Source organism: Dasypus novemcinctus, chromosome X, assembly GCF_030445035.2.
Source record: "Dasypus novemcinctus isolate mDasNov1 chromosome X, mDasNov1.1.hap2, whole genome shotgun sequence".
Classification (NCBI taxonomy): Eukaryota; Metazoa; Chordata; class Mammalia; order Cingulata; family Dasypodidae; genus Dasypus; species Dasypus novemcinctus.
Genome location: NC_080704.1, coordinates 99,335,387 through 99,348,111, shown reverse-complemented (window position 1 = coordinate 99,348,111; position 12,725 = coordinate 99,335,387). Strand labels below are relative to the sequence as shown.

General features: G+C 36.1%; 1 protein-coding gene across 10 annotated transcripts in view; it reads right to left on the bottom strand.

The window, feature by feature from the left end:
• Positions 1 to 12,725, bottom strand: part of DIAPH2 (diaphanous related formin 2) — a 1,008,307-nt gene that overhangs the window by 896,464 nt on the left and 99,118 nt on the right. For all 10 annotated transcript variants that reach the window (XR_009184437.2, XM_004477009.4, XM_004477011.4 and 7 more), the window contains one exon: positions 1,355 to 1,459. Coding sequence is in view for 9 of the 10 variants with exons in the window: in XM_004477009.4 (XP_004477066.1) it covers positions 1,355 to 1,459 (105 nt within the window). In the remaining variant the exon portion in view is untranslated. The remainder of the gene's footprint in view (positions 1 to 1,354; positions 1,460 to 12,725) is intronic.

Below are 12,725 nucleotides of genomic sequence, written 5' to 3'. Positions count from 1 at the left end.
TTTAGTAGTGTATTTGCCTTTAAGTAATTGAAAAATAACACTCAATGTATACCTAGTATTTCCTAAAGCATTGTACTGTGAACAATAACTTAAGTGCAAAAATGAGAAGAAATTCACCAGAATTTCAAAGTAAAACCCTATGCATCATCTAATTCCATTGAAAACAATGCTCATGGCAAATTTCACTTATTACTTGAAACATATTTCTGCCTTTGGATATCAGAAGCAAATTTTTTTAAAATGCTGTTGCTCTGCTCTGGCAGAGCTGCAATGGGTTATGTTTAAATAGTTCTGCCTCTAGATTTAGCTTGCTTAAAGTAAAATATAGAATTGATAAAACTGTAAAATTAAGGAAAAATGCATTAGTAATTGCCACTGGAATTACTGTACTGAAATAACATTAATAGAATATCCAAATAATTTTATTATAACATTTTTGCTAATAAAGAACAATTTTATTCACTGGTCAACTTTTTAAATTCAAAATAGATGGGATATTTTGAATTGCTTATATGTTAATATAATAAAAAGTTTAAACATATAAGTACATATAATAATTTTATGAACTCTAGATATGAAAAGCTTTCTCTTTCCAAAATGTAAAAAATACATTTCACCGTTGAAAAGTATCAAACTTAAGGCCATTTTTGGAAGCACCTTAGGAAGTAAACAAAGCAAAATCCTCCATTAAAACACTAAATTTTTGCTGTTGATAACAAGTCCCTTCAGAGACCCTTACTTTGATGTTCTTAGAGACTCACAAAAACAGATTTGATTAAAGCTCCTATTAAGTGTCCTCCCTTATATTAAATAAAGCTGTACAATGACAATTATGAGTTTACACAATTAGTATCACAAAAAATAATGAAAGGCTTAAAATATTGCATATATAAAATAATGCTAAAAATCTCATGTAAACAGACACAAAATATGTAGCTTTAAATAAATTTAGGTAAAGTTTCTGACTAGGCTATATTTGTGTCTTCTCCCTCAAAATATGAAATTTTCATGTAATGGTATATTAAGTGGAATATCTGCAAATTGTTGTCAATTTTTAGTAAATACATAAAACTTCTCCTGCAAAACATACTGTATTAACTCAGAACCTTCTATCCTTAGGGTGTCTGTCAGGCTTAAGATAATGTTAAGTCTCATTTCTAATTAAAAAACAGTTTTGATATATGTACTAAGTGTGTAAAATATATGAATAAATTGTTTTCTGAATAGTCTAGATGAGTTTATGAAGCAGGAATTTTTAAATGTGAAGGTGTGTTGTTGTTTTTTTCTTGTGTTTCAAGCAGATAATGCTAACCTAAGCTTACTATATTGGTGTCGGAAAAATCTCACTACTTACAGATTTGGCAGTGGCAGAAATATACTGGACAACCATCTCACGTTTGGTAGTAAAATCTTTGTTTCGCAAAGGAGCTTTTCGTTCCTCATTAAGGTTCATGTCCTCCTGTTAGAAAGAACACATACTATGAGGATTGATAAATTTCTGCCTAAGAGTTTTAAAAGCAATTCACAAATAATATTCTCTATGTCTTAATATAGAAAGCCATGCTTTTTCTAACAATACTCACTTTTAAGGGTACTTCACTAGTAGTTTTCACACTATATACGATAATCTTGTGTACATTTTACCATATATTCATGGTTCATATTCCTTCCTGGTCAACAAATTAGCAGAATGAAAAAAAAAATAACTAGTCCACAGGAAAAAAAAAAAAGTTTATTGCATAGATGTGCATCATATGGGCTTAGCGAAGGTATTTCTATACCTCAGTAGCAAAAAATAAATTTAAAAAAACATTAAACCCTTTACTATTTGGTATATGTAACCATAGGATCACTATTATCCTGAAAAGTGAATCATATTTATAAATGAATAGGGATAAAAATGCCTATGTCATGGAAGAATAATTCATGAGAATCTGCTGAATTTGAAAAGAAAAGGAAAAAAGGAAACCAAAAAATGCAATTAGCCATATAGGGATAATAAAAATCCCTTGGAGAAAAAAAAAATATTCAGTTACAAGTACAAATTATTTCAAACTACAAGTTTTAATTTGTTGGAAATATTCCTTTATTTTGTGATGCATTCATATAGGGGCATAAAACATTTTCATTAGACAAATTATTTTTCCTAATTTTGAAACACGATAACCTTTTCAACGTATAAGGACACCCTTGAGGGGTCATGAAACCAATTTGGAAGTGAATGTGCTTCAAATACTAACATCAAGTGAAAAGACAACCCACAAAATGAGTGAAAATGTTTACAAATCATATAACTGATAAGGCACATGGATCCAGAATAAGGAACTCTTAAAACAGAATAAAATGACAAATAATTTAAAAGTGGGCAAAAGATTTGAATAGATATTTCCCTAAATAAAATAGACAAATGGCCAATAAGCACGAAAAACTGTTCAAAATCATTAGGCACTAGGTTAAAGCAAGTCAAAACCACAATGAGATACTACTTCATACCCTCCTATAAGCAAAAAAAATAAAAAGACAAAAACAAGTGTTGATGAGAATTTGGAGAAATCAGAATCCTCATACATTGCTAGTAAAAATATAAAATGAAGCATCCATTTTGGAAACAGTCTGACAGTTCCTCAAAAAGTTAAATATGGAGTTACCGTCATATGACCCAGCAGTTCTATTCTTTGGTATATATAACCAAGAGAACTGAACATGTCCACACAAAAACATGTACACAGATGTTCGTAGCAGCATTATTTATAACAGTCAAAGACCAGAAACAAGCTAAATGTCCATCAACTGAGGAATGAGTAAACAAAATGTGGTATACCCAAACACTGAATCATTATTCGGCTACAAAAAGGAATGGAGTTCTGATACATGCTACAACATGGAAGAACCTTGAAAACATTATGTTGAGTGAAATAAGCCATACACAAAAAGACTACATATTCTATGATTACATTTATATGAAATGTCCAGAAGAGGCAAATCTACAGACAGAAAACAGATTGGAGGTTGCCTACACTTCAGAGTGTTGGAGAAAAATGGGTATAGATCGCTAACGTGTATGGGATTTCCTTTGGGAGTGATGAAAATGTTCCCGAATTAGATAGTGGTGTTGGCTGCACAACTTTGTTAATATACTAAAATCCTCAGAATTGTAAACTTTAATAGGATGGATTTTATGATATGTGAATTATATCTCAATAAAAGAAAAAACTATCAATATTTTTATTCCTTTACTCCTTCAGTATTTATAGCCATTCCTTTATTTATCAAGTAAAATAATGGGTAAAAAAGGAACAAACTTAAAATTTACTTTAAAAACTCATGTGAGAATGGAGGAAAATACCTAAAACATCCATGAAAATTAATCAACCTACATCTATCTGCTCAATAGCACCTTAGGTGACAGCAAGAATCTCATGTATATTTGCTCCAACTGCAAGGCTCCTGTGACAATTCTTAATACCCCTAAATTTTGTGTATGTACATGACCCCCCTTCCTAATCACCTCTATCACTCTACCCCCATCTCTCCTACCCCCACCTTACCTGATTTTCTCTCTTTGTCATTTCTATGACTTATTTGTTAATGACTATTTACCTATTAGGAGGCAGAAGATATATTTTTCCTGTTTCTCTTCATAGTGTCTAGCATTGTAGAATCAAATAGAATCACAGAAGCAAAGCTGGAAAGAATATTTACTATATATTGCACAGATGCTCATCTATGTTCCGCATCTTTCTTTAACTGCTGGGGAACTCACTACATCCTCAGGCATTTAATCACATCTCAGAGCAGTTTCAGTTTTTTGGGTTTTTTAAATATTTATTTATTTATATCCCCCATCCCCTCCCCCCGCCCCCGCCTCACTGTTTGCACTCACTGTCTGCACTCACTGTCTGCTCTTTGTGACTGTTCATTGTGTGCTCATCATAAAAAACAAAACCTAGGACCTCTGATATGGGAGGAAAATGCCCAATGGCTTGAGTCATACTGTCTTCATTGTGTTTCTTCTTAGTGTCTCTTCATTGCATCCTCTCATTGCATAATCTTGCTGCATCAGCTCGTCATGCCAGATCATCACATCAGCTCACTGTCTTCTTGTCTTCTTTAGGGGGCACTTGGAACCAAATCCGGGATCTCCCATGTGGTAGGTGGGGCGCAACTGCTTGAACCACAACCACTTCCCAGAGCAGTCTCAATTTTGACAAGATTTTCCTTGAAAGACTGGACATGAACGATGTATAACAAAATACTAATACTGTGTTAAGGTGGCAGGATTGGGTCACTTTCTTTTCTTCTCTACTTTCTAAATTTTTGACTATTTATTTACTTGGTATATGTGATGCGCCAGAAACTATGCTAGGATGGTTGAGTACACATTAGACAGACTGGTTTTACCCTCTGATTGAGTTATTTTTAAGGCCCGTAAAACAATACCCAATACTTAGTAAATGATATACATCTTGCACATTAAATAAAAATAAATAATTCTATGTAGCTACAGTATAATTTTTTTAATCCATGGAATTACACCACACAGTGAACCCTAAATTAAACCATGGACTTTAATTAATAGTACATTATAAAAATGTGCTATCATAAATTGTAACAACACAGGGCAGTCTTCTAGGGAGTGTGTGAGTGCTCATTTTGTCATAATGGGTTATATCATTGGGTGGAAGCCCACACAATGAGAGCAAAGGTATATGCATATCCTGAGGAGGACTGATGTTCTCAAACAGAGGGAATTGTATCTCTCTAGAGAATTGGGGGCTCCCTATGGTTTATGGCAGTCGAGTATGTCAAGCCCTCAACATTGTTGCAAGTATCTCTGAATAAGGTCTTTCAAGTAATGAAGATTGATTGTCACTGTGGGCTCTGAGGGGAGGGGGAAAGAGATATTGAATAGATGGAATTGGTGTAACTAACTTGGGGCAATGGAAGTGTTCCACAAGATCATGCAATGATGGATACAGAACATGTTAAATTATACCAAAAATGTAAACCATAATGTAAAACATAAGATAAATAAAAATTTATAACATTGTATAGTCTAAAATATAAACAATAATGTAAACCCAAATGGAAACATGTTTGAAAGCTATTGTTTCAAAATCTGTACATCAGCTGCAGCAAATATAATATGAACGTGTAAAAAGATCATTGATGGGGAAGGGACAAAGGGTTTGATGTTGGATATGTGGGAGTACCAGATATTGTATAATTGAATTACTGTGATCTAAAACTTTTGTGAAGACAAACTTAATAAGCAGAAAAAAAAGAAAAAGAATAGATACAGAAACTGAGGAAGAAATTGCCTTGCCACTGTACATACAGGGCAACACCTATAGCAGTGATGAAAGGCAAGGCATCAAAAACAAAGCTTTTTCATTTTTTATTTTCTGATACTCCAATTTATTATTTTACTTAATTTTTTCTAAATTAGTATGTATTCTACATCTAATCTTTAAACCCATCACTATATTCCATTTTACTAGTAATGGAACCTGGCAATATATTAGGTTTCATTTTTGAAGAAGTTTTGGACTGCAGACAGGTTCAACTATGGCATGGCAGGAACAGTGGTGTGGGGTGTTATTGATAGGGGACACATGGTTGGGAGTTCTCCAGGGCATGTACACAGGGTACATTAAAAAGTTTGGATATTTTCATAATGGATACAGTTAAAAACGACAACTGAGGAAGTACTGAGTTCCTAGACAGGGGAGCTCTATCACATTCCCTAATAGAAGAGCAACAATCCCCCTAATGCAATGTCAAAGACCAATAAAGACAGATGGTTCAACAATGAGTCCTTGATACTGTTGACTATGCTTATGAGCCTGTGCGCCTGAAATATGAACTAGGCCTGGAGCTGCAGGGTGCCTAAAAGTTACCTCCTGAGAGCTTCCATGTTGCTCAAATGTGGCCACTCTCTAAGCCAAATTCACAATGTAGATGCATTGCCTTCCCCCCCAGGATGGGACATGACTCCTGGGGATAAGCCTCCCTGGCACTGAGGAATTACTAACAAGCACCAGCTGATGATGTAACTAGAAAAAGACCTTCAATAAAAGAGTCAACTCAAATCAGCCAAATATCTCAGCCTACAAGTAATATCAGGTGTTAAAAACTGCTTTTTCTTCTTGAATAAAGGGGGGAAATGGAAAGGACAAATGAGGTTATATGGCTATCTTCAAAAAAGGGTTGGGAGGTCATCAGAGGGGTCATGCTTACACATGTCTCAGCAGGGTCTTAGAGACAGCCAAAGTAGATATAACACCAGGTACTGGTTCTCCTGAGGTCTACAGAGACCCACAGGTTCTACAGTCACAGCAAATGGCTCTGGAGTTCAGTGCCATGTCAGTTGGCCCTACTTTGGAGTTTGTGTTCCTGAGCGTGATGGAGTTCAACTCAAATATGACCTTTCTACACATGCCCCTTCCGTTACTTTTACCAGACCTGTGGTTGGTGTATACTCAGGATACCTGAATCTCTGGACTGTCCACGTGACAGCCAGGCCCTGAGCCTTAGCAGACTTGCAACTACCTACCCTCTGGTTTACTGGACTTACCCAGCTAGCTAACAGGGAGGTGAAGAAGGTCAACCACTACACCAGGGAGCCAAAAGTACCTACAACTGCAATAAGAAGAATTGCATCCATCATCCATGTGGAATCTAAGACTCCTCTCAATATAGAGGTGGAGCAGACATAACCATCCCAGGGTCCACAGGATGGAGTAATAGAGTATGGATTAGAGTGACTTGCTGATATTCTACTATGGAACTGTTGTGATTAGTAATGGAGGAATTTGTAGCACTGATGTGAAGAAAGTGGCCACGGTAGCTGCTGAGGGTAGGGAAAGGGAAGAAGAGATGTGATGGAGGGGCATCTTCAGGACTTGGCCTTGTCCTGGGTGGTACTGCAGGGACGGAGACTGGACATTGTATGTCCTGCCAAGGCCGAGTGGACTGGGGGAGAGTGTCAACTACAATATAAACCATTATCCATGTGGTGCAACAGTGTTCTGGGGTATATTCACCAAATAGAATGAATGTCTCACAATGATGGGAGAGGTTGTTGATGTTGGAGGAGAGGGGTGAGGTGGGTGGGGGGTATATGGGAACCTCATATTTCGTGAATGTAACATTTTAAAAAAATAGAGAAAAAAAATTCTAACAAATGTTGCACACCGATGCAAAGTGTTGATGGTGGGGTGGCATATGGGAACTCTGTATTTTATGCATGATTGTTCTGTAAACCCACAACTTCTGTAATAAAAGGAATAGATAGATAGATAGACAGACAGACAGACAGACAGACAGACAGATAGATAGATAGATAGATAGCCAACAAACCAACCAACCCACTCACCCACCCACAGTCTATAAGAAAAACGGACATGCAAACAAATAATGATAAAAGAAGCATGTATAAGATATGCTGGAAATACAAGAGGACAGAGAGAAAGGTCAGATAAGTCTTCACCAGGAATTAGGTCTTGAAGGATGTTAAAAATCTTCCTGAAGGCAAGGAGACTCTAGTGGTCATCTGTCATTTTTGGCTCCCAAAAATCATTTAGACATTCCCACAACACTTTAACACAACCTTGCACTGTCAGTACCACCTTACCAATGTAGAACCCAGTCTCCCTTATCACCAGAGTAGGCTTGTGGCTAAGTTTCCACCAATCGTTTATGGAAGGTGTAGATTCAGAACTGAATTATGTGAGGAAGCAGGCCAGGAGTACACCCATCCATTTGCTGGTGCAGGTGACAAACAGGCGACATGATTCTGGAAAGATGGCAGTAGCCATCTTTTTCATCAAGACAATCTGACCAAGTAGTTTTGGGGTGGCAAGAGCTCCTTAATCTGACTATTTTAGTTGGGTGGTTGTGTGGTTCTAGAAGTCTTTCCTTTAAGGTTAGCCAGAGCCTGTTTCTTCAGGTCTCCTAATTTAATAGCTATCTAATATCCCTTAATAACATATTTTATATTTTTTTCTTTTTAAACTTGTTAGAATGGATTGTCTTACATGCAATAATTTCGGCTACTGACATAATTCAAGTAACGAGTGATAAGAGCCTGAACTAAGAGAGATGGGAGTCAGATTGGAGAGAAGATAAAAAAATCAAGAACCATGAAGATGTATTGTACATTCTCCTTCAGGCTAAAGTATAACTACAAGCTTCAACTTTTCCACATGTGACATGGCTTGGTATCAATATCTTTCTCTCTCAAATACACTAACTATGGTTTGATGAATGCCATACTATACCTCTATTAATGCAGCCCTGATTTTATGACTTAGTAAGAAGCACACCATTCTGCTGACTCATTGTGTTTGTTTCCATCAAAAACCCTAAGATCTGCTCACATAATAAGCTAGGTCACATCTTTACTGCCTCAAAACACTCTGGTTAAATTTCAATCTCTTACAAATGTAGTTAACATGAATTTATATCTTCCACGTGGAATCAACTCTCAACACTGACGAAAATGAGTTTCTTTATTTGTATACTTCACAGTCAGTCCTAAGAATGTGGAAGTGCCACCTTTTACAGTCTCTAAGCAGAAAACTTATTCTCCTTCTATTGATACATCTACTGTGTACCTCCATTCAGTTTCTTTTGGCATAGACTGTTGAGATCATGCCATCAGAGTAGTATCATTTTGTAGGGAAGGAAAGAGGACAATAAGAATAATGTAAGAGTATATACCTGAGAGGAATGCTGTCAAGATTAAATGTGATCTAGCATATCAAGCCTGCTGCATATTAACTAGCCTTCAAAGTTGTTGTCAGTTTCCCAGTCTCATCTAATACCAAGATTTATCTTACCCTTAATAATGTTGTTTGTAGTTTTCCTACACACACTATACTGTTACACACTTCCATTACTTTGCTCATGATGCTCATTCATTCTCCTTGCCTGGAATGTTGTAATCTTCACCACCCGCTCCTGCGTCCCCAACCCACAGACCTAAACTGGTAACTCTCATACTTCAAGACTCAGCTCAGCCATTAATTTTCAGGACAATTTTCCCAAAACACCTTTCTTGGAAATAACTACATCTATCCCATTCTCCCATATTATCACTTATATTGAAAGTATCTGATAAATCCATCTCCCCTAAAGTATAAGTTAACTGAGTTTAGAAACTAGATATTATATACTGTTACACTCCCAGCCCATGACATAGTACCTGGAGTGCAGCAAACACGTAATAAACATTTGTTGAATGAAAGTAATATGTAGAACCTTTTCCCTAAGTATTTTAACTTGCTTTGCAGGCACCAACAATTTTTTAAATTTATTTTATTTTTTTTTCAAAAGATACTTAGATTACATAAATATTACATATAAAATATAGGGGATTCCCATATGCCCCACTTCCTACACCTCCCACTTTTTCCCACATTAACAACATCCTTCATTAGTGTGGTACATTCCTTAAAATTGAGGAACACATTTTGGAGCAATGCCACTAAGCATGGATTATAGTTTACATTGTAATTTATTCTCTCCCATACAATTTTGTAGGTTATGGCAAGATACATAATGGTACATATCTGTCGTTACAATGTCATTCAGCACAATTCCCAAGTCCCAAAAATGTCCCCATATTAAGCCTGTTTTCCCCTTTCCCTGCCCTCAGAACCGCCACATCAATTATATAAATTATTACATTGCTAGCCTCTATAGACTAAAAAGGACATTTTTATCCTCACAATTCCAATGAAAGCATCAGGATTTTCTACATAAATAACCAACTCTACCTGGAATAAATTGACCACCTCATGTTTTCAAAAGATCCAGTTAGTTTTTCCTGTATAAACTGTAGCCTCTTAACATATAGAAGCTCAGAAGGAAAACAAAATAGAAAGAAAAAATTGTCCAAATATATTATTTCTAAAAATAGTGTAGTACCAAAAGGAGAAAATAAAAGTATTAACTTACTAAGAATGGTATAAAAATTCTTCCTCTATTTCTGTTTCAGATTCTGTTGGAAGTAATCTACATTAGAGTTTGGGAAAAATACTTATTTTCAGTCAAAAATAAAACAAAATAAGCTTTACTAACATTTAACATGTGAATAAACACTGGAACCCTCACTGGAAGATAGGTCCAAATAGTACATGAGGGATCTTATGGGATGTATGGGGCATTTACAATGCATTCAAGTGTACTGCAATATAATGCAGTGTGTGTGCACCTGGTTTTAAATGGATTTACAGATTATTTTATCTAGTTTTAACTAAATCAACCCTCACACAATGGAAAAGTGGCTTTAAAAGATTGCTGCAGAGAAGTGGAGGTGGCTCAAGTGGTTGGGCTTCCATCTGCCATATGGGAGAACCCAGGTTCCATCCCCAGGGCCTCCTGGTTAAAAAAAAAGAAAAAAAAAAAAAAGGTATGGCCAAGCAGCGAGCCAAGTGCCTACGTGGTGAGCCAAGTGCCCATTCAGCGAGCCATGCAGCATGATGATGACCCAACAAAAAGAGAGATGAAAGGAGGATCAAGGTGAGACACAACAGAAACCAGGAACTGAGGTGGCGCAAGTGACAAGGAACCTCTCTCCACATTGGAGGTCCCCAGGATTGAATCCCAGTGACTCCTAGAGGAAAAGGAAAAACGAAGAGAAGACAAAAAAGAGAAACAGGCACAGCAAAAACAGCAGAGTGGGGAAGGGGAAGGGAAAAGGGGAAAAAAAAAAAAAGATTCCTTCAAAGGCAACAGATTGAAAATAATAGGACGATACCAATAATTTAAGCACAAGGGAAGAAGGTACTAGAGTGATATATTCCCTACTCGTAAGTATGAGCCTTTCATCAGTCATATTATACGGTAAAAATAGTGAAAATCTAAGAGTTAATAAAAAGCTGACCCCATAAAATTGAAATTATCAAGATAGCTATTTGAAACACGGACATATATACATCATTAATGAAGATCCTCATGCTAAGTGTATATTGTACTTTAAAATATTAGCTAAAGGGAAGCAGACTTCCGTCTACCACATGGGAGGTCCACGGTTCAAACCCCAGGCCTCCTTGACCCATGTGGAGCTGGCCCACGTGCAGTGCTGATGCGTGCAAGGAGTGCAGTGGCACGCAGGGGTGTCCCCACGTAGGGGAGCCCCACGCACAAGGAGAGCTGCCCAGTGCGAAAGAAAGTTCAACCTGCCCAGGAATGGCACTGCACACATGGAGAGCTGACACAACAAGATGACACAACAAAAAGAAACATAGATTCCTGTGCCGCTGACAACAACAGAAGCGGACAAAAGAAGAACTCGTAGTAAATGGACACAGAGAACAGACGACTGGGGCGGGGGGGGGAATAAATAAAAATAAATAAATCTTTAAAAATATATATTAGCTAAAGATAGTGTAAAGCTACCTCGAATTAGCAGGACAGTTAAAATCTAAGCATTCAGAGCATGAAGAAAGCGTCTTCAATTTTCTCAACAAAATTAGAATCATATGATACTCAAATCCAGTAATATAGTAAAATTTTGGAAACTTATAAGACAAATGTTTAGGAAACTGTTTTGAATTTTCCTTCTTTTAATAGCAAAAGATAAAAGGTCCCATGACATTAAGGAAAAACTTGGTAAAAACAGCTGAATTAAAACATGTAAAACAACATGACCGTGAACTAAAACATAATCCTTTGTCAGTATATACTTTCAGAAGACACAGAGAAATCACTGCTGAAAAATTGCTGAAACAGGTATTAGAAAAATTACTCAGTGTATGAGGTATACTATACAGTTGAATAAAAAAAGTACAGCTTATTTTAACATCCCATATTTGCTAGATTGCTTGAATAATGAAATATATTAACTACTTTTCTTAGAGTCATTAAAGGAACGATCGAACAGAGAAAATATACTATCAAAAATTATTCAATAAAAAAGTGTTTCATGGAAAAACAGTAAGTGGGAAAGATTCCTAAGAATGTGAAATTAAAGCCTTTGCAAGAAAGAGGTTGAAACTGAAGTACACGGAGTGCTATAGGAATCCAAGAATGCAGCTGTTTTTTTTTTTTTCAATAAAAGGTATTTTTAAAAAATAGAATATTTATTTAAAATATTTTGAAATGAGATGGGAAGTGGCCCAGAAACCATTTTGTATTGAACAAGATATATCTGGTTATCTCAAAAACTGGAAATGACTCAGGCATTTTTCATTCATGAAAAGGCAAGTAATGTCTTGACATTTTAACAATTAGTAAGAAAACAACTGTTCTTCAAATGAACTTTATTGTAAAAGAACACACTGATAGACCCAACTTCCAGTTCAACCCCTTCTCCCTTCAGTCATCTCCTCGTCTTTCTTCCTGATATTGGATGCATGTGTCCATCAGACAAGAACAGACAAACATAAGGATGAGGGTCAACACCTTAAGAACATGGAAAGAAAAATGGAAAGAATTCATATCCCTGATGACATCTGTTGAAGCCCCATTTTGAACTCATTTATATAAAAATGCAACACTCCAGAATAGTTGCAAGAACAACTGACTGTCATCAGGGAAGATGCAAATTTACTAACCACAGTTCAGCAAGAAATATTTGCTTGATTCATGGATTGGACTGAGAAAAGTTAATACTATGATTTATTAAGTGTCCTTAACAATGTAGTCAGTCCATTTGGACATATGTATATTTGTCTGATTTATGTTTCACCTATGAAATGCTATGATTAAGCCAAATA